The sequence below is a fragment of the Rhinichthys klamathensis genome, unplaced genomic scaffold (assembly GCF_029890125.1).
Source record: "Rhinichthys klamathensis goyatoka isolate OS25496 unplaced genomic scaffold, OSU_Roscu_1.1 h1tg000018l_1, whole genome shotgun sequence".
NCBI classification, from domain to species: domain Eukaryota; kingdom Metazoa; phylum Chordata; class Actinopteri; order Cypriniformes; family Leuciscidae; genus Rhinichthys; species Rhinichthys klamathensis.
In genome coordinates this window covers 4980550-5003274 of record NW_026606569.1, presented here as the reverse complement: position 1 = coordinate 5003274, position 22725 = coordinate 4980550, and the positions used below count along the sequence as shown (strand labels likewise).

Below are 22725 nucleotides of genomic sequence, written 5' to 3'. Positions count from 1 at the left end.
AACAGTATCCACAATTCTTCCTGTAATCCAAGCATTGCGAGGTGCCATATCGTCCACCAGCACCACGAGATCCCCTGGGGCAAAGTTTCTTTTGGCAGTATTCCACTTTTGGCGCTCCTGAAGTCCAGGAAGGTATTCCTTCACCCAGCGCTTCCAGAACAAATCCGACATATACTGCACTTGCTTCCAGCGACGGCGAGCATAAACATCCTCCTTCTCGAACAATCCTGGTGGCAACAGCGATTGCGACTTAAGCAGAAGTAGATGGTTAGGAGTCAAGGCCTCCAAGTCTTGAGGATCTGTTGATGCCTTGGTTAAAGGGCGGCTATTAACAATAGCTTCAGCCTCACAGAACACTGTCACCAAGCCTTCTTCATCCAGTGTCTGAGTCTTCAAAATAGAGTTTAGCACCTTACGGACTGACCGAATTAGCCTTTCCCAAGCACCTCCATGGTGGGATGCTGTTGGGGGATTAAAAACCCATTTCACATTCTTTTGTAACAGCACGTCATTGATGAGGTTATGATTCAGATTCTCAATGGCATTCCTCAATTCACGCTCAGCGCCCACAAAGTTAGTGCCATTATCCGAATGGATTTCCAAGACTTGACCACGTCTCGCCAAAAACCTTCTGAAACCATTAATGAAGGAGTCTGTGTCCAAAGAAGACAGAACTTCAAGATGTATGGCTCGCATCGCTAAGCACGTGAAAATGAGTCCATACCTCTTGACCACAGCTCTTCCACGTTTAACTTCAAATGGTCCAAAACAGTCCAAACCAACTCGACTGAAGGGAGGCTCATCAGGAGTTATTCTGTTGTAAGGAAGGTCAGCCATTTTCTGATGTCCAGGTGAAGCAGACAATCTACGACAGATGACACGCTTAGCCAAAACCTTTCTGATGGCGGCACAAGCACCAGGAATCCAATATTTCTGACGCAGATGAGAAAGCATGTGGTTTCGTCCACCATGGCCTGTTACTTGGTGTACATGACGGAGAATAAGATTGGAGATGTGTTTATCTTTAGCCAGTATAACTGGATGTTTTGCTTCAGCTGGCATAGCTGCTCTACTAAGCCGTCCTCCAACCCTAATGAGATCACCATCCAGGATCGGGTTGAGCTTGTAGAGGTGGCTCGTCCTCCTTACGCACTCTCCTTTCTTCAAATTGGCCAGTTCCTCCGGAAACATTGTTTTTTGACAAAAACAGATAATACTTGACTCCGCTACAACCATATCCTCCATAGACAGAACACCCTTTGGCACTTGAGCCTTAAATCCTTCCATCTGGACCTGTAGCTCTTTTTCCAACTGCTCAGAACTTTGGTCCAATTCAGAAAGGTTTCCTCTCAGCAGCTTTCGATGTCGTACCAGAGACAAAAGTAAGGTCTTAACCTTGAGAAGCCAACCAACAGCCCTTTTAAGACGGAGCCAGGAGGAAAAGTAATCAATGAGCTTCTCCACTGGACTGACCTGCTCAACCTGAGCCGCATTCACCATCACAGCCTTGACCTCCGGGTCTCCAATCAGAGTGTTTTCCAAGGTCTCAGGATTTTGGGGCCAACTACTCTCAGGCTCATGAAGGAAATCAGGACCACAGAGCCATGCACCAGTCTTTAGCAATGACTGAACTTTAACACCTCTGGAGGCTAGATCTGCAGGGTTGGTTAACGTATTCACATACCTCCATTGGGATGCATTGGATATTTTCAATATTTCAGACACTCTGTTTGATATGAAGATTTTAAATCTGGACGTCACGTTGTTTATATATTTCAGAACAGAAGTGCTGTCCGTCCAAAAAACCGACTCTTGAAGGTCCATTTGCAGCTCCTTCCTCCACAACTTGTCCATTCTGCTAGCCATCACCGCGGCAGTCAGCTCCATCCGGGGAATGGTGACAAGTTTTAAAGGAGCTACTCGTGCCTTTCCCATTATAAATACACTGTGGGTTCGACCTCTATCATCATGGAGCAACAGGTAAGTCACAGTCCCAAACCCTTCCTCACTTGCGTCTGCAAAGTGATGAAGTTGAGCAGAGACAAGAAAACCAAAGTCCAAAGGCTTTAAACATCTACTAACTTCCCAACTTTCAAGCTCGTGAAGCTCTTCCAGTCAAGCCGTCCATTCTTTAGTCACTGAAGAGGGCAAAGGTTCGTCCCATCCCAAACTTCTCCTACAGAGGTCTTGGAGGATTTTCTTGGCGGACAAAACAACAGGTGCCAAGAAACCAAGAGGGTCATAGATCGAACTCGTCACAGACAAGATTCCTCTTCTTGTGAGTGGATGAGTTTTGAGTGTGATTTTAAACTTGAATGAGTCAGATTGAACACACCACTGTACACCCAAGACATACTCTATGGGCAGAGCATCACTATTCAAATCCAAATCTTTCACCTCCTTAGCGCGCTCATCCTGAGGAATAGTAGCGAGAACAGTGCGTCGGTTGCTAACCCATTTTGTGAGCTTAAACCCACCTTCCGCACACAAGGCACTAAGCTCTCGACGTAGAAAGACTGCTTCCTCTTCAGAGCCAATGGACACCAAACAATCATCAACGTAGAAATGATGCAAGACCGTGTTAACTGCATTAGAACTAAAGAACCTTTGATTGTCTTCAGCACACTTCCTCAGGGCGAAACAGGCACAACTAGGAGAGGAAGTAGCACCAAACAGGTGTACCGTCATTCTATACTCCACCAGCTCCCGACTGCAATCTCCATCAGGCCACCACAAGAACCTTAACAGATCAGAGTCTTCAGCCGGCACTCGGACCTGATGATACATGGCCTCAATATCTCCTATGAGCACTACAGGTTCTTTACGGAATCGTGTAAGCACTCCCACTAACAAGTTTGTGAGATCAGGTCCCTGAAGAAGCTGTGAGTTCAACGATGTCCCCTGAAACGTCACTCCACAATCAAAGACTACCCGCAGTTTTTTTTTCTTAGGATGATACACCCCATGATGAGGTATATACCATACCCTTCCATCACAACGGGTCGACTGCTCGGTTGGAACTCTCTCTGCATAACCGTTAACCAACATCTTGGACATGAATGCGATGTAATCGTTGCTAAAAGATGGATCCTTATTCAAACGTCTTTTAAGACTCAATGCACGCTGTTCTGCCACTGTCTTATTGTTTGGCATTTTTAAGTGTCTTTGCTTCACCGGCAAACCAATATTATAATGACCATCAATGAGCTTAGTAGACTCTGAGACCAACTCATTGAAGCGCTTATCCTCCACTGACAGACCAGGTTGTTCATCCTGCAGAGTTTCAGGGAAATCCACCTTCAGCTGCTTCTCCCAAAGCTCATCAAGCCTCGCCACTGAGATCCGATTAACTGTAATGTCAGGCTGCAAACATTGTTCATTGATATGACAATCTCCATGAAGCGGGCCATTCACCGTCCAACCCAGGATGGTTTTAATCGCATAAGGGCCCCCATTCTCTGCACGAACCACCTCCCACGGTTCCAGAGCTTGAGGAACGTTAGTGCCAATCAGAAGATCCACATCAGAATTGATCTCTGGTATCTTTATGTGTCTTAGGTGCGGCCATCTTTGAAGGTCCTTTGAGCTTGGAATGTTACCTCGATGAACCGGCATGTTCTGTTGAGTAAAAATCTCAGACAGGCCACAGAAGTTGTTCGAGTCCAGCCCGGCGACCTCCAAGTCTGACAACTTGTAACTGTCAACCACTTTCTCTTGTCCCATAGTCCTAAGGAGAATTCCCAACTTCTTCCCTGTAAGATTGAGTCGAGTCATGAGTCGCTCTGTACAAAACGAGGCGGTACTCCCTGGGTCCAAAAACGCATACGTGACCACGGTCTCTTGCCCCCTCTTAGATTTCACTTGAACAGGTAAGATAGAGAGCGTACAATCCTGCTTACCGGCCCCAGTCAAGCCACTAGACTGAACAGACACCACAGCACCGTCTCTGGCCATATTCAAGCCACCATTGGCCTGAGTCGGACTCGTTGGTTTTGCTGTGGGGTGGATATGCAACAACGTGGGATGCCTATTATTGCATACTTTACATGTCATACGTTTTCGGCAGTCTTTACTCATGTGTCCGACGCACAGACATCCAAAACACATACGGTTCTCCTTCAAAAAGGAAATTTTCTCATCTTGTGTTCTTTTATCCAAACTGAAACAAGCATCTAACGAATGCCCAGCCCCACAAAACAAACAAAACTTCGCTAGCGAGTTCTTCTCCCTTTTAAACCCAGGCTCCATATTATTCTCAGCAGGTGCTACAGTAGTAGCAAAACTACTGCCTCTAACCTTTGAACTAGGTTGAGACCGAACCATTTTTACTTCATTTCTTCCACTCGCAAATGTCTCTTGTATATTTCCAAAAAGAGGGTCACTCGCCATCTTGACTTGCCTCTCAACAAACTCTACAATATCTGAGAACGTAGCTCTACGATGAAACTTCTCATAAATATCGCAGGCCACACTTCTCCAATAATCCCTCAGCTTATAAGGCAGTTTTTTCACAATGATTTGCATATTCGTAGGTACGTTCAGGTCACTTGCAGAAACTCCCATAGAGTTGCAGCATTCCCGCAACAATAAACTGTAGGCCCGTAAAGCCTTGACATCTTCGGCCTTAAGCATCGGCCAGGAAAGCACCTTGTCCATATAGGCAGAAGCTACCTTAAATGGATCCCCAAAATGCTCCTGAAGTAGTGATTTTGCCTTACTATAACCATGGGACGGAGGCAGATGTTGACAACTCCGGATCAAATCCCTGGGCTGACCTCTCGTATACTGTTCGAGGTAATACAAACAATCCGTCTGACTTTGTGTTCTCGCTTCAATGTTGTGTTCAAATCCTCTTATGAAAGTTTGATACTGCAGTGGATCTCCATCAAAAACTTGTAGATCTCGCTTAGGCAAGAGAAAAAGTGACTGTTGTCCAACCAATAAAGACGTGATTTGATTTTGCCTTTCTAAAACTGTGAGAAAACGCTGATCGGAATCACTCACGGTTACAGGTGCAGCTCCATACTGAAGGTGAGTAATGGGTGGATTAGAAACACCTTCTGGCAAAGTATGCTGATCAACTCTAGTCACAGCAGCAGGCAGAGTAGGCAAAGTTAACCGACCGGCCGAGGTCGCAGCAGTAGGCAACTGGCTTGTGTTATATGTTTTGGACCTCACAGAAGCATAACTTGGACACGAAACGTCATCTACCAACTCTGACACCAATGGTTGAGTATTAAACTCAGGCACAAAGATTGCAGCTTCATGGCTCAACTGTGTGCTTTTCCCTCTTTCCACATAAGAGTTCATCCCATCTAATTCCACAGAAACATGAGACGCACGAGATCCTTCTGAAACCTTGAACACACTCATTTTAGCCATAGACGCTGCCAGCTCCATATCCATCTCCAGCACCTCCTTCTTTCTCCTCAACACTTCCTGCTGTTCCTCCAGGGCATGCTTCTTGCTCAGCAGCTTTTGACGAGCCATAAGAGCAGCCGTCTCAGCCTCAGCTCTTATTCTGGCTGATGATGTAGTAGACATGGGTTTACTCACTACTGTACTGAATCTCTTTGACCTCAATGACACATTAGACACACTATCACTTGGCCTAACGTCGTCATCTACATTTTCCACAGGTTTACCTATACATGCCTCATCGTCGAAAACAGCAGATCCTAAACATGGTGCAACAACGCCCTCTGCTGGTGCCTCTGGCGCCTCCAGCAGCCATTTATTTGTCTCCTCCACAAAAGCAGTTTTATGGTCTTCAACACTGTAAAACCAAGCATTTTGTTTTTCTTGTTCCTCAGGTGGGAGCATAGGAACCACAACACCATGAATATGACTTGCTTCTGTGAACAAACTCGACAAACTTTCAAGACAAGACCGTATTTTTTCAGCATTTCCAACACTTTGCATTAGGTCTTTAATTTCTCTTATTGCATCTTTAATTTTTCTTACCTTTGCTTGGCGTTCTTCTTGGAGCCGTTCCAATTTATATTCAAAAGCCTTGGGTGTAAGTTTTACTTGTCTTTTCTCAGTTGACCTGGTACCAGTCGACTCCATTTTCGTTTACAAAATAATCCAATAATGCCCAGAAATATCTGCTAATAAAATGCTAAAAACAGCACCCTTTTTATAACTTACGTTTCCATATGAACAAGGTACAATGCGTTGTCATTGATTCCCTCTAACTTATTCACTGAAGCTAAACTAACTCAACCCTAGTCTTCTGTGCATACTAGCGGTGGGTATTTATGTACCTAAATACCGATAGTCTTGAACCAGACTGATCGTCTTAGAACCAGAACTACGGCGGCACTCCCAAGCGCAATGCTTCACCCGCTTGACACACGAACAAAAACACTGCAAAAAAGTCCCAAAACAAACAAACAGTCCAATCACCTTATGCGAAAGTACCGCTGAGCCTAACAGGGAATGCAATTGATTCCTAAAAGACAATCCACAATGTTCAATGTTTAGACCTTGTAATAAAAGACAACTGTGATGACAAACTAAGCATAGTAACAGCCAATTTGTGAATGAATGGGCTTACGCGAGTCCTAATGCGCTGGCTCGTCGATCGCATTCAACATTGGAAACGATCGCAAACATCCAGTGTTGTCCCGACAATACGTTTAAATCCGCGCAACAAACAAGTTTCTGTTGACAAATATTGCGGCGTATATTACTAAAATAAAAACAAAACCAACCAAAACAACTCGAACGCCGCAGCAGGCTGAAACATGAGGATTTACACTGAAGACGCGTCACGCTGAACCATTGTACGTATTAAATCTCTTTATTACGCGATTTCACATACATAGAAAACCAATCACTTACTTTGAGTGATGCATGTTGTAAGCAGTGCAACGGTACCTCAGAGACATCAGTGATAGATGTTAGTATCGATGGGAACAACAGTGGTAACGTTCAACAGAAAGTTTCTCCCCATGCTCACCCTGCAGCCATAATCCAAACCCAAGCTTGCCCACAGGTGAGCACACACACACACACATTAATACAGACACCACACCCCCGGTCACGCCCACAGTAACCGATGACGTCATGAAGCGCGTGCATGTACACAAGTAGTGCAAAGAAAAGAGAAAACATAATAAAAGCCCAAACAAACCCAGTGTATGGCTCCTACAGTACGTGCCCCCTGCTTGATTTTTTTTTTTTTAGACATCACGCTTCGGTACAATGGAGTGAAAAGCAAAACAGAAATATAGAAGGCATTTTTATAAATGTCTTAAGCCTTGTATTTTTTAAATAAGTTTTATTAATAAAGGCATAGAACCAGTTTATTTATAGTGCACTGATAATAGTTTTATATAATTGGTTTATTAATTAAACTAATAAAAAGATAGATATGAGATATGTTTGGTAATTGTACCTGAATGAATTTAAAATTAATTTGCTATATTTCAGATCAATATATTTGTTTTCCTTAATTTTAATTAACCCTAACTTTATTCTCATCAGAATTATAAATAATTGATTTCCGTAGAAAATAATACTACCAACAAATTTAATTTTCTTTTTTAATCAATGTGTAACTTAAAAATAAACAGATTAGTGCTCTGTTTTGAGGGCAAGAAATGAAAACCAATGTGATATGATGAATGTCCAAAAGATGGAACACACAGACTGTTTTACAAAGGGGTTGGATAAATATGTTTTGCTTTTAAAACGGTGTGTACAGTTGTAGGCTACAGTTTGACAAGAAATACAGTGTGACAAAAGGACAATGTTGTGTTTTATTGCGAGTATAGGCCTACACAAATATTGTAAACACTTTGCAGACTGACTGATGTCCTGTAACAAAATGACGGAGTATGTTTTTATGTCTCCAATGTTCGATCGCGCCCGCGTGTCTCTCTCTCTCGTGCCTCTCTCTCTCGCACGCGCGGAGTCGGACACACACACACACACTCCAGCATTGCAATCTTGACATCGCAGCCTGTTCATTATGCTGTGTTCACATCAAACGCGAATAGAGCGAATTATCCAATAATGTTTCGCAATTCTAGCCTGCATGGCATGCAGATGAAGGGCACTCATTTTCTGCTTATCAATCGCCGGTTACTGATGAGGAACCCAGCATCATGAGACGATGGCGCAAACAAACTTTTTCTTTTTTTTTGATGGCGCAAGCAAACTGACACGTTACGTGATTGCCTGAGCTTGTCACTCCCTACGTTGCTAGGTTACCAGAGAGCGAGTGCCTTTGTTAATGCAAACTTGCTTCGCAACCTGTGGTTTCTTCCGACGAAGAAAAAATAAATAAATTATCGAACGTTTTATCGAACACATTTTTTATTGATATCGATCACGTGTCTATCGCGATACATATCGTTATCGTTGCTTCTGGTTATAACATTCATAACATCTGGTTGGGTCTTTCAAATTTCAGTAGAACAATGTCGTAAAAAGTGGAAACACCTGAGGGACACTTTCAAAAGAGAGAAGAATTAAGAGAAAGAGAGAAAGACGCAGGTTCAGGGACACAGGAGGCGGTCGGAGAAGGAAATATATATGTCCATCCTCAACTTCCTGGAGCCATTAATCACTAACAGGGACACCTCTAGCAATCTGAATACGTTGTGATGAGGATATCAGTGTCGTGGCTCTCCTTGAGTCTGTGGGAACACCAGTGGAGGTAGTGGAGCATTACTACGTGAACCTCAATGTTACAGTGCTGCTACATCTGTATAAAGAATTGTAGGATTGACATGTTAAATGAAAGGCTATTGTTATTATTTCTTTCAAAGGAATGAATTATTATAAATGTCAAAGGAAGGAATTACTATTATCATTAGTAGTAGGCTAAACTTTATCTGTGTGTACTTTATTTAAATATATTTTCTGATTGGTCCCCCCCCAGACACAGCGGCGGCGCCAGGGTGGGTCTTGGGGGGTCTTACGACCCTCCCAAAAAACGCTTTGACCCCCCACCCCCTTCCTGATTAAAAAAAAATATATATATCCGGGTTAAAGATTTAAAAATGTTTCTCTTCTCTCCGTTACGGACGCTGAAAGCCGCACTAAAATATGCTTTAAAACTTTCACAGAGACATCAAACAGAAAGCACAACGAAAGCATTTCTGTAACGAAATACGTTTTGAAAGTGTCCTTCCCAACACTGAAAGACAAGTATATTGGCTATTTAAAATACTATAATGGGTCCGTGATGAGATAATATTAAAAATATATATGTATGGCAGTTTTTCCCTATGGTATCGATGTCAAAATTGTGTCCAGTGAAAATGCGGAGTGGCTAGTAACTTTGAAAAACCACTAGCCACAGTGGCTGGTGAGCAAAAAAGTTAATGTCAAGCCCTGATCGCAATAATTTCAGTAGTTCAGTATTGTAATATGTATCGAATCGTGACGAATGAGGCGCCGTCTGCTTAAATCAAAATTCATTCACGTACACATATATATGAAACATACACATATACTTAGTAGTCAAACATACATGTATACTGCTGAATGCTCAAACAAAATAAATATGAAATTCAAAATGACACACCTAAAGTCGCTCACGCACATACACGCAAACTCTCCACACACGAGATGCGCGGAACTCTCCACGCACATACTCATATAAGATGCATGCTCACACAGACACAGTACATGACCCATATGAAAAAAACCTGCATGGTTCATATACAGCAACCATATATCTTCCTTACTTAAATTGGACAGAATTACCTTATGTGTTTCATGTCAGACCAATACATGTCTTATACAAAATCAGACCGATTATGGCCCCTTTCATACTAAATAGCACACATACAACTTATAGGGGATTTTTGCGTCATATATGAATACTGTTAAAAGTCTTATATGAATTGTACATGACAAAAGTATGTGTAACTGGTCTCTTGTCTGCGTTGTGTTTTTGTTGACTTAATAACAGGACAGCATTCGGCAGCTTCACAAATCTTTAATGCCTGATATACAAACAAAATGTAATCAGCCTCTTAGTGAGAGTCGCCCTCGTTAACACTCTCACACTGCATCACCAATGCAAAGAGGAATACAATCACAAAACATGCATATAACAGAAAACATACCTGATATAAAACAAATGTAATCAGCCTCAGTGTGAGAGTCTCCCTCGAAATAACTCTATAAAACAAATGTGATGTACACTTATCACGTGTGCTCTCATTTCACATTTAGGCCCATAAGCAAAAAATATCGCTTAATCGTGATGAAATTACAAAAATCGCCACACAGATAGGTAAAATAATATTATACACAGGAATTAGAGTGAAAATATAGACATAAAAGCAACAATTAAAATTAGGATTAAAGATGATTATCGGGAGCCCAAAATAACCTCACCTCTCACTGCAATCATCAATGCAAAGAGGAAGAGGAGGGGACAGAACAGGAAGTTATATTGACTCATGACATCACATTAATTAAAGGGGAAGACACTCAACTTCACTTAGGCAGTAATATCAGGTACATGTAAACGAACAATTTTGTGAGAATTCTAATAAACTATACATACATTTAACAGTACACTTTATGTACCTGTTACATATGCAATGGTGTATGGTATTAGTAGAAAACACCCGATATTCATATACAAATCATTTAAAGTTCTTATATTGAATCATATGAGTTTTACATGACAAACATATGCAATCGTATATGGTATTAGTAGAAAATAACTTAAATTCATATACAAATCAATTAAAGTTCTTGTATTGAATCATATGCTAGTCAAATTAAAGTCCTATAGGATTTAAACACATTTTGTGTCATTTTTTTATACGTGTTATATAAAGTGTGTCATACAGATTACATGTTTAGATGACCTACATCACTTATATGAAGTTTGCAAATTGTACAGTGCAGAAGCTATTGGAGGATGTAGTGTCAAAATATCTCTGACCTTTATGAGGACTGGTCATTTTCCTTCAGGATTTGGACAGTAAATTTTAAATCTGGAAATCTCAACACTTTCAAAAGTGTTTCCTCTCGCAACACTGACACAGTGTTACAATATGAACACTAAGAGTAAAATATGAACACCAATGCAGAGAACAACAACACTGTTGCAGAGCTGGGTGCAGCTTTGTGGCAAACACTGGCAGAGTTACAATTCTACACTGTTCTGGTGTCGACCGAACACTTTAAAAGAAGATGAAAATCACTCATCATGGAATTCTTCTCAGCTTTAGGAGTCGAGTATTACACCATCCTGGTGTTGATAGAACACCTTTTTACAAAGAAAAACAACACTAAAGGAGTTACCAGTTTTTCTTATTAGGGTTCTGCATTACCTACTTTAAAGAACTGTAAAATAAACTGACAAATCATTTAATCTGAAAAGAATAAATTCACTTTGAAATAAACACATCACTCTATATTACTCTTTCAAAACTTTATTTCAAAACAATCCAGAAAGTTAAATTGTAACCTTAGTCTGGGATTATAGCAGAATTCTGTTCATTGTAAAGTAAAAAATAAAGGCAAAATGCAAACAGTGGTTTTAACAAACTATTTATTTTATTAACGAACAAGCCCCTTTTACATCATAGGTTAATCTTTAAAATAAACAATGAATGCACACTATAGGCATTTCTGTCATCAGAATTATATGAAAGCTGCTTATCAAATGGTCTGTAATACTTCAAATCCTGAACATGTCAGTAAATGTAAGTCCTGTGTCAGTGAAGTTGATTCAGTACCTTTGACTCTGCAACAGTACAGCAGTGCTCGAGTCAACAACATTCAGCAGATGAAGAACAGTTGCAGGATACGAGTGGATCAGTTGCAGGATACGAGTGGATCAGTTGTGTCCAGTTGCTAACAGTAGAGATTCATAGAGCAGGAATGGCTGCGCAGATCCAACTTTCTCGAAAAATCCTGGAGTGCTGGTTCTCTAGAAAACACAACACAAAATTTAGACTGATTACAAATAATACAATTTGTGTTTTATAAATACAGCAAGTTTATGTTGGAAAAAGTTCAAACATCTAACATCAATCATCAAGCGTATAACTAGACACGGTAGGCGCGAATTTGACGAGCTATTCGCGTCTGGTGTGAACGCAGCATAATGATGTACCTTTATAGGGCTTGAAAGTGGTAGTTGCATAGACTGTCAATGGAGGGGCAGGAAGCTCTCAGATTTGAATTTGAATTTTTGATTCAGTTGAATTTTCCTATTGGATGTTTGCGGTGGTTCGTGACGCAAGCGGTTGTTGGTGACGTAAGCAGGTTCCAGCTCTCCACGCCCTTGGTATGAGCTACCACGCCCTTGGCAGTATAAAAACCATCTTGTTTCGTCAAAACCACTGTGAGTCAGGAACTGGAATTGCGAGTATTTAAAACGATCAGGATAGAGTGTTTTAGCATCTATTTAGCATAGCATTTATATAGTTATTTAGATTATTTTGTGTAGCCTATGTAGTTAATTAGCATAGTTGTTAGTGTAGTATTGTTAGAAGCATAGTTAGTTAGTTGTATAGTATTGCATCAGTTAGGATAGCTTCAAGTTAGCGTAGATTTATCTGTATTTAGTACAGTGGTCAGGAGGGTAATGCAGTAGAGGTGGAAATGGGCTTCTCCACACAGCTGGCGATGAAAAGCGACGCAGTGCCAAACGCTGCTCCTCCTGCATGGACTCCACCACCGCAGTCGCGTCTTGATGTGAGTGAGCATGTATGTTTTAATCACAATTTATGGTTAGGCTCAAGTTAATCCTCTGGTCGACAAACGCGACGGCGCATTTTGCTGGATTTTTTCACATAGCGACAGAATATGAATATGCCTACAGAGAGCGCGCGCTATTGACATCAACTCGACAAAACTCATCAGATGCCGATCGCGATGCGGGAGTTAAGACCGCAGTTTGAGCCAGCGGCTCGAATTGATATGGCCCTGTGTCCACAGACAATTCACCCTCCTCCACTTCAGGTGAAGCTGGGGGAGAAAAGTCCTCGACTTCAATTGACCGCTCTGTTGCAAAGCTACTTGCGTCACTCTCCATTTTAGAGTCTGACAGCAGCTGTCAATCAATCCGTCCCTACTGGTCTCAGGTGCACGCCCCCCGCTCAGCCCCGCCCTCGGCTCGTCCCCTCTATCTCTGCTGGGCTCTGACCACTTTTCCAGCATTTTTCAAATACTGCCAGTGGGTGGAGTCAGGCTCTGACCAGGGGTTTAGTTACCCTTTAAGAATAAATTAAGACACCCACCTTAAAAAATATCACTAATAGTCAGCCGCCGGAAGAATCTGTGTTCCCTTTTTGTGGCTGTGATGTTGGACAGGTGATGGGCAGATATTTCCCAATCAGTGGAGTCTAAAATTAAACAGCAAGAAAACATATACCTGTTAAATCATGAAAACAATTGGTTTGAAAACTAATTTTAAGTAAAAAATAAAAATGACTTTTGTAAAGTAATTTGACTGGACAAATTCAAAATGAGTGTTAAGAAACACAGAAAATCTAGTTATACCAAATAGCAACAAAGCTATGATTATTTTTTATGTTTGTGCCCATGATTCTCTCATGTTATCTGTTAAATCTTAACATCACCAGGTTCTAGTCTGTACAGTCTTTAAACACCAAGCCTGGTTTAGCCTTAGCCACTCAGTGCATCATAGAAATGCTCCTAGCAAACACAAATAGCTAAATCAATACATTTAAACATGAAAGCATAACCACCAAACATCAATCAAAAGTTATTCTGATAAGTACATTTTGCATAAATATTTAATCTGAAAGAATTAGTTACCCATTCTAAGAAAATTGGTCCTCCAAAAAAGGAAATAAAGTGACAATTTCACGTGCATTGTTGGTCTGCAGTCAGTGTTGTTCTTCTGTTTTTCAGTTAACTTGTACTAGGTGTGCTGGTAAACGAGAGTAAAAGATAGTTTGAGGATAAATACATACTTTTAATATTTGCACTTCACAAATATAGTCATAAAACACGTATTGTAATGAGTTAAAACACTTACTATATGTTTTTACTGTTAAAAGCAAACTCCGTGTCAGCACTGCGTCACGACTCAAAGAAGATGCAGGCCTCGTCGTCTGTGGGCCTAGTCTGTGAGAAAGGTTTAGGCGCGCACATCACATACATATATCGTTACAAAACAATATAATGCCATGAAATACATGTTGTAAATTAGGTTAAAAACACTTACTCTCGGTGTTTTTCCTGTTAACGTTACAAGCAAACCTCCTCGTCGTCGGCTCCGTTTTGAGTCAAAGAAGATCGTCGCCTTTGAGAAAAGTTTCGGCTCGTTTAAGCGCACAAAGCATTGAAAAATAGCTATAAATCAATATATTATAAAATACATATTGTAAATTAGATAAAACACTTACTTTCGCCGTTTTCCTGTTAAAAAGCAAACCCATCCTGGTCTGATCTGCATCGCGCGTCAACGGAAATGCCCCCCTGAGAGCGGTTTAGCCGTGCACAGCACATACACATTGTTATAAACCAATAAGACGTTATAAAATGCATATATAAATGGGATAAAACACTTCATCCATGCGTTTTCCCTCATCGTATGCCTTGCATCGCGAATCAAAGAAAATGGCGTCTGTGAAAAAAGTCTCTGCTCGTTTCGTCGCGCTCAGCGCGTAAATGTCCCGGATGTGACTCATCACAGTGTTATTTAGATCAGAGGGTGCGGCAAATTAACAAAGTTGAGTCAAATATGTTTCTAGAAGAGTGAATAAAATGTTGAAAATTGGCTGGAATATATTTTTGTATATGTGACATGAACTCTGGTGGTGATATGCATAAGAATCACTTCGACATTAAGGAAAGTTTTATGTTTGGGTTAAGAATAGTATACTATCTTAGTACTGTGATAAAGTTTAGAGAAATTGTCACAAATGAAAATGAAATCTGGTGATGCAGAATTTAAAATAAAAAACAATTGATATGTAAAATATTCAACTGTATCTTGTAGAATACACTAATAAATGATTTTTGTAATTAAAATGTGTGCTTGTGTGTGTAGTTTTAAATATTGTGTTTCATCTAATGTTGAATTATACAGTATGACCATGATTGACTAGGCATAGGGCTCCTCTTAGGGCTCCACAAGATAAGAGCAAGAGCATGAGTGAACTGCAGCCTTACACTGATTGGTAAACTGCACTGTGTTTTATTAGTTCACTTAAAAAAAAAAAAAAAAAAAAAATTCATTCTGATAATTTACTCACCCTGATGTCATCAAAGATATCCATGTCTTTCTTTCTTCAGTCGAAAATAAATTAAGGTTTTTGAGGAAAACATTCCAGGATTTTTCTACACAGAATGGACTTCAATGGTAACCAAATATTCAAATGTTCAAAGAAGGTTCAAATGTCTCAATGTAGCTTCAAAGTCTCGACACGATCCCAGTCGAGAAATAAGGGTCTTATCTAGTGAAACGATCGGTCATTTTCTAGAAAATAAATATATATATATATACATTTGAAACTTTTGAAACTTCTTTGAACATTTGAATAGTTGGTTGCCATTGAAGTCCATTCTGTGTATAAAAATTTTAAGAAAGAGAGACATGGATATCTTGGCTGACATCAGGGTGAGTTTGAAAGTGAGCTAATACTTTAATACTTTAAGATATATGCTGGACATGAATATTAAATTAGCATTATTTTCCTACGTTTTTACATCAATAAAATCTATATGGCTTTTGTACGTAGGACATACAGTTTATGACATATATGATTAAAAATACATTAATATTATGCAATTTATATATGTGGATTTTGCAGCATATATGTCTCTTACAATATTCTGTTGGAACATATAAGAATCACAGGTGTTTTTAGCAAACCTTTTCCATATGGGTGATGCTCGCACAAACTCACACAAACTCGCGCACAAACTCAATGAGGCCACGAGTTACTATCTCGAGGCCACAAGATAGTTATAATTAATTTTTTTTGATAAAGTGGGACCAGGGGGGCTCCGTACATTATAAATGTGTTTAGATGTGTAAAATATCTTCAGTAGCTATCACTGAATCATAAATACCTTAAAATAAGGTTAAAAAAAAGTAAAATAAGCGATGTCGTACCTCATATGCAAGGCAAGTTTATTTTTATTATTTTATTTTTATTCATATGCAGTGAATAATGTAACTAAGTAGGCTACATTTTTTACAGCCAATTTTGAGGCACTTGTAACGTTACTTTATTTGAGCTTTTTTTATTTTCTTCTAACTTTATTTCCAATCCACTATATTAAAGAGACAAATACTGATTTTTTTTTTTTTTACTTCACCTCCATTTACTTACAAAAGACTTTTCAGCTTAATAACACAAAATATCACTTAAATAATTTCGGAATAGCCTACTTTCACCTAACGTTATGCACTATACCTCAGAAACGTTTTGATTTTTCGAAATAGACGGTCCAATTTTCCGGAACAACATTTCAAACTGTGTCCTACTCATCCGAAAATACTCCTTGAACCGGCCTCCGTCCAACTTTAGTTCTTGGACCAAACGATGGTACTCGCCGAGATGTTTTCTCGCTCTCAAAATCTCATGAACCCACATTGACCGGCGTGTTCATCCTATCTTTCTACGTGGTTCAGCCATCCCTTCATCCAAAGTAAGGGCCAGAGCAAGTACTCTACATTGTGTCAACATTTTTAGTATGAACCATATTATCTGAGAAATCAGTTACAAGTTAAAAAGGTAATTGTTAAAAGTAACTGTGCCGCGGATATTCTGTATCATATCATCTCTCAACCGCTGCGCTGCCAAAACGCTCTCAAGCGCCCACAGCTAGGCGTTTTCAGCAGAGCGTCTAGCATTTCAGCTGGCTAAAAACGCTTTGGTGGACACACGGCCTAACCATCTGTGACACCACCTAGTAACACTGTAGCAACCACCCAGAATACCCTAGCAACCATCTAGCAATGCCCTAGCAACCACCCAGAACACCCTAGCAACCACAAATAACACCCTAGCAACCGCCTAGCAACACCATAGCAACATAGCATGTAATCTGCTACATTACGTGACGCTACCTGGGATCAACATGCACCTGGATCTGCTCCGGAGAACATGATCCACACCCGGTCTCCTCTGAGGGGAAGTGTTCTCCACTGAGCTGTGGGCAGCAGGACGGCTTCTAACAACAGAGACCCGAATGATCCAGTGAGGCGCCTGACACTGCTTTGTTCAGCAGAACCTTAGAAAGCTCAACATGACATCATGACTTTGCGTAAACATACACGCCACTTTCAAGTCAAGTGGCGTGTTATCTATACGCATTTTGAGCTATCCGCGTGTATGTCCACGCCGAAATCTTTTGCGTGTATGTCTACGCCATTAAACGTCCGAGTGATTCCGCGTGTATGTGTACGCCGTTAAATGTCAAAATGTCAAAATGTCAAAATCTATATCTACATCTGTGGAGCGATATTTCTTTTCCTAGGATGGTAGGGGAACACTCATAAATGGTATTAACCCCAGTGACGGGTAGGTTTAGGGACGGGGTTGGGGTAGGTCATATATCTATATATACATAATACAGTAATATAACGTTAAGTCAAAGGCGTTGATAAACACGCTGAAAAGCGATTATGCGTGTTGATAGCACGCCAAAAATGGAAATACGAATTGGCGTGTCATACATTCGCCATTTCATGAGATCAGTCTGGGAAATAATCACTACAAGTCAACTTCATAATGCTGTTTTCAGACTGGTTTCAGCTATTGGGCCGTAGACTGGGATGGACCAGGAGCACAGCCAGATGATGGCCAGAGTGCTGGGATCCCGGGATCGCCCACTCCTCTCCAGGATGCATTGCTGGCTGTGCTTGGAGAGAATATTGATCATTAGCCGCGTTTCCATTACCCTTCAAATTGCGCAAATTGAAATTGCGAATTAAAAATACGCTCAATGGAAACACGTCAATTTCGCAAAAACTCCCATTTATCGCAAAAAAGTTTTTACGCTCGCATGAGGTGGTTTTTCAGGCAATTCGAAAAAGGAATATTTCGCAAAACTGCAATGGAAACAGTTTTTGCGCAATTGCAGTCACCTGACTTACAAGGCGCGTGTGTTTGGGGTCCGTGTAGGCTATTGCGTCCATTCGTTTTTCCTTTAACTCGTATGAAAAATGAAAAACATGCTTTATTCTTTATTAGTTTTTAGACTGGTGAAAAAATATTCACATACAAACTTATTTTCCTTATATAGCCTATTGCTTATTTAATTGAAAATCAAATAGGCCTAATTGACATAGGCCTACAACTTTGCGAAATTTGATTTCTGCATTTCATTTTGACCCGGAACATTTAGATAATATGGAGCGTCTGTGAAAAAATAAAATAGCCTAAATGAAAAAAAATCTGTGGCGACGGTTTTGCAATCCGTCCCCTCAAGTTTATAAACCGTAGGCCTACTCACGATTGAGTACAAACTGTTCCCTCGATCGGTTTAACAAATCGTGCCCACGGATTAATAAACTGTAGGCCTATACCCACGATATCCTAATCCGCGCTCTCAGATTTGTAAATATCAGTTCTTTGTAATTTCTTGAATTTTCTAAAAAACGAATTTTAGCCCGGTACTTGTATCTTTAAAGTCCTTTTTTGGGGGGGGGGAGAACTGTAAAAGGTTATAAAAAAATAATACATTCATCAATTATTTTATGATAAACATATTACTGTCTTAAGTGAAGTCATTTATAGTTATAAACGCAAATAATAATAATAATTATTATTATAGCCTATTACATTTATTAAGCTACATTTATTAGGCTACATATTTAGAAGACGCTTTTATCCAAAAAAGGAACAAAGCAATTCGTCAAATGTCATTCATAATACAGGTTAGACAATAATAATACAGGGCTAACATTATCACAAATAAACACAAGATTTTGACGCATATCCAAGGGTTTGTGCGGAGTGTGGAGCGCGCACTGCATGACGGAAGCCTTGTTTATACTCGACGCGTCCGCACGAGCGCGAGTCTCCGCTGACTGCGCGCGCACCTCTCCAAACGGACGAGGCGTTTATACTCGACGCGCTCGCCGTTGTGCTATTCTGTGAAACGACAGGGGGCGACTCGGAGTAATTCTCCTCTAAACCACCAGGAATCAGCAGTGAAGAAGTAGTTTGCCGTTTATTAGTATATTAATTGCTGATTCATATAAAAAGAGTAATAAATGCAGTAGGTTTATTGTACTTTCACTGCATGTAATCTAGTTAAACAACTGAAGCCTTATTGAAGAGTGTTTAAACCTTAATTTCATCAGCAGGGCTTACTTCTGCTATTGTAGGCTTATTTTGTAAATATAAGCAGTTACTTTAGAGTGCAAACTGGGTGCTTGATGCAAATGTGTTCCTATTCATAAAATGAGAGGCTTTTATGGTCGCCCATCAATGCAAATGTCTCTGTGTATAGAAGGATCATAAACATCCTGGTACAGACGTTCGGCCAGATTCGGCTCGAAGTCGTTCATCTTCGGATGCGGCGCCGCGCGCGATGTTACAAAAAGTACCGAGCACACCGTCAGGCGAAATGGGGTCTTGCGCACCCAACGCGCACGACCGCCCACACCGCAATTACGTCATTTTTGCCGCGCGCACCTTCGTGCTCTTGCGGACGCGTCGAGTATAAACAAGGCTGGAGGCGCGGGCGCGGGCGCGAACACTTGCATTTTCCTGTCAACAGTGGAAAATACTCTATCATTTATGGTCATACAGAAAATAATAATACATAATCCGCAACTACTTTTATTTGTGTAAACTCACAATAACAAGAAAACGTTCTTCTTTTGCAAAATAAAAGAAAACAATCAGGCGCGCTTTCATGATCTCCGTGAACTGGAACACGTCTCAGAAATGAACTGAAATAAAATATAGCCTATGTAGGCTAAAGCTTGAAATGTCCACTTTTAAACTAACAAATTCAAATCGAAAGCAAATACCTTCTGATTATGTAATCCATATTGAAAGGTGCATTTCTCTCTAAAGGCGCATCCGCTTTACAGTGGAGATATAATGTTTGCAAAATATGTTTGCAGTCGGCACTAACACTAGTTTATTAATAAACAATTAAAATGCCTCGTTATTTTTTCAGACACATTTATTATCATTAGCCTATAATCACCTATAAATCACCTCTCTGTAGGCTATGGTTCCAGAGACATGTCTCTTCTTATTCAGCACTGCGGGAAAACACCTCATGTGCAGTTCACAGTATTAGGGTCTTTCCTTACCATTAATGCTTGGATAACACACCACGTTTCCTTCCATTAATAATAATAATAATGTCTAGTGCGGTGGCTGCACGTCTATTCACATGTGCTATAAACCTACAAACGTCCAAAGTCGCATAACATCGGTTAATGGAAACGCCGTCATTTCGCAATAGTTTTTTATCGATATTTAGAAAAAATCGCAAAAGTTTTGCGCAAATCTGTAATGGAAACGCGGCTATTGATGAGCAGCGCTTCTTTCGGCACAGACGTTTACCAAGAGCCTGTAAGAGTGTGTGAGGTTCTTCAGTTTACCTTCATCATCTTGCTTTCCATTTGCTCCAGTTCTTGCCTTTTGTTAGTGACATCTTTGAGGATAATATTACTTTTCTGTTTAAATGTTAATTCAAAACAAGCCATATTTGTTTGAAAACAAAGTATTGTTATGTCCTGTGGACGTATTTATGAACACGTGTTATTTGAGGATAGTTAGACAGCGCTAGCTAGTGTAATGGAACTTTTCCATTTATTATTCTTATTTCAGTTATTCCTGTGTTGGCCTCATCTGTTTTCTCTCACTTGTAGTGAGAAGGGGCTTTGTGATAATTTACTGTGGTTGGTTGTCAGGGGAGGTAAGGAAAAGCAGGAGGTCAAGGGGTCATCTTGAGTGCATTTGTACTTTATAGCCTAAAGGGTTAAGGGGGCATTTACCTCTCAGGGCCAGGGAGGAATAGAAAAGACAAAGTATACCTCTCTCCCTGAGGGGAGGGAAGAAATAAGGCCTTGGAGGACATGAAGATATAAAAAACACAGACACTGCTTCTCCTTATCGCTCCTCACTGACTCATGAAAGTGTATTGGTGACAGAGGATCTCTCTTGCAAGAGAATAAATACTTTATAAACTTTTAATTGGATTCAGAGTGTCTCTTACTCAGTGATGATGTTTGTTTGATAAGAAAAAAGCCACAACAGTTTTGGTGTCAGAAGTGGGATTCTTGGACGTGATTCCGGGACTGACGGACGGACGGAGGCTGATCACCTAGGAACTGACATAGTTCCAACCCTACCTCGAGAAAAAGATTAAGAGACGAGGGACCGTTTCCGCCGTTAGGACCGGATCCGGCCACTGGAATCAAAAGAACTCAAAGTGGCACAGAACAACATCTCTGGGTAAGCTAACTAAATTCAGTTTAACTGGGGGAAGAGTGATATTGAACCATATTGGCTGAGGGCTGTGATCTGTGGTACGTAATCTGAGATTAATTGAGATCTATATAGATCAAGAGGTTTCAAACAGATACGAGAGAAAATTATCTGAGATTAATTGAGGTCTGTGACAGAACAAGAAATTTCAAGCAGATAAATAATCTGGGATTAAGTGAGAACTGTAACAGATCAAGAGATTTCAAACAGATAGGTAACCTGAAAATCAGTTGTTCCACCACGGAGCAAATTGTTTTTAGGTGCTGAGGCTAATTAGGGGGAACCAGAATTTATTTTGGTAAACCGTAATTAGGAGGGCATGAATAGTGCAACCCGACCGATTTGGGTTAAAAGAAAGAATCGGGTCTATTGGGGACGCCTAATAGACTAAAGAAAACGCGCGTTGAAGAGAAATCCACAGAGAAACAGAAAAGCAGCCAGTATGGGGAAATCTCAGAGCAAAATTATGAAATATGATACACCGGTGTACTACCAAATGAGAAAACATTATGGTCAGAAATGTATGCTAGATATTGAGAAATTAATCAAGTATCACGATTTTCCCGAAGGGGGAACATTGAGCCGCACGAGGCTGAAAGTGGTGAGAGACTCAGTGGAAAAGAGTAGTGAGAAACAATCAGCTTGTTGCTGCAAGTGTGTTAAACATGTATGCAAAAGATGTGAAAACACAGTCGATTGCTGGCTTGAGGAAGCAGATAAAAGAGAAAGAAGGCAACTGCAAAAAGAATTAGCAGGAAGGAAAAATGAAAAGAGTGAAAGTATGCCTGTATGTGTGTCTGCACCACCAGAACCGACTAACCCACAGTATGTTTGTGTTTCCCCACATGAAATTGCGGTGAGACCGGCACCGCCGGAGTACAAAACACACTTCCCAGGAGCCGGATTGATTGCACTGAAGTTCGACCCCGACCTTGACTGTTCTCCATCGAGACCGACCCAGCCACGAGCACAAGCCGAACCGCAACCCGAGGCACAAGCAGCAATGAGACAAGCACAAGCAGCGCGTGACGCAGCGCGTGAAGCGCAAGAAGAGCAGAGTGACCGAGCGGCAAGAGCTGAAGCGCTGGCCGCGCGGGAGGAACAGGAGGCGAGAGAAGCCGCACGAGCAGAAGCGCAACAACAGCAAACAGCGCAGATGGCGTTGGCATTCCAGCAACTAGCGATGCAAACGGCCCAGGCAATGCAACAAGTGCAAGTAGAGGGACAAGCGTCCAGTCACATGACCCAGGGCGAGAAGGAAGAAATCACAGAGAACACGGACGAGCAACGCGGAGCC

General features: G+C 40.8%; 1 protein-coding gene across 1 annotated transcript; it reads right to left on the bottom strand.

Moving 5' to 3' along the window:
• Nucleotides 1–2106: 2106 nt before the first annotated feature.
• LOC130070035 (uncharacterized) lies at nt 2107–3123 on the bottom strand. The gene is made up of 2 exons (XM_056234304.1): nt 2264–3123; nt 2107–2176 (listed from the first exon to the last, which is right to left on the bottom strand). The coding sequence occupies exons 1-2, from the start codon at nt 3055–3057 to the stop codon at nt 2116–2118; spliced, it is 855 nt and encodes a 284-aa protein (XP_056090279.1). The 5' UTR covers nt 3058–3123; the 3' UTR covers nt 2107–2115.
• Nucleotides 3124–22725: the final 19602 nt, after the last annotated feature.

Bases quoted from the DNA above. Each gene is read 5' to 3' on its own strand.
- LOC130070035 (XM_056234304.1), bottom strand. From the start codon at position 3,057: ATGTCCAAGATGTTGGTTAACGGTTATGCAGAGAGAGTTCCAACCGAG. The intron at 2,177-2,263 runs GTCTGTGACGAG...AGACCTCTGTAG, and splicing joins CTCACAAGAAGAGGAATCTT to GAGAAGTTTGGGATGGGACG.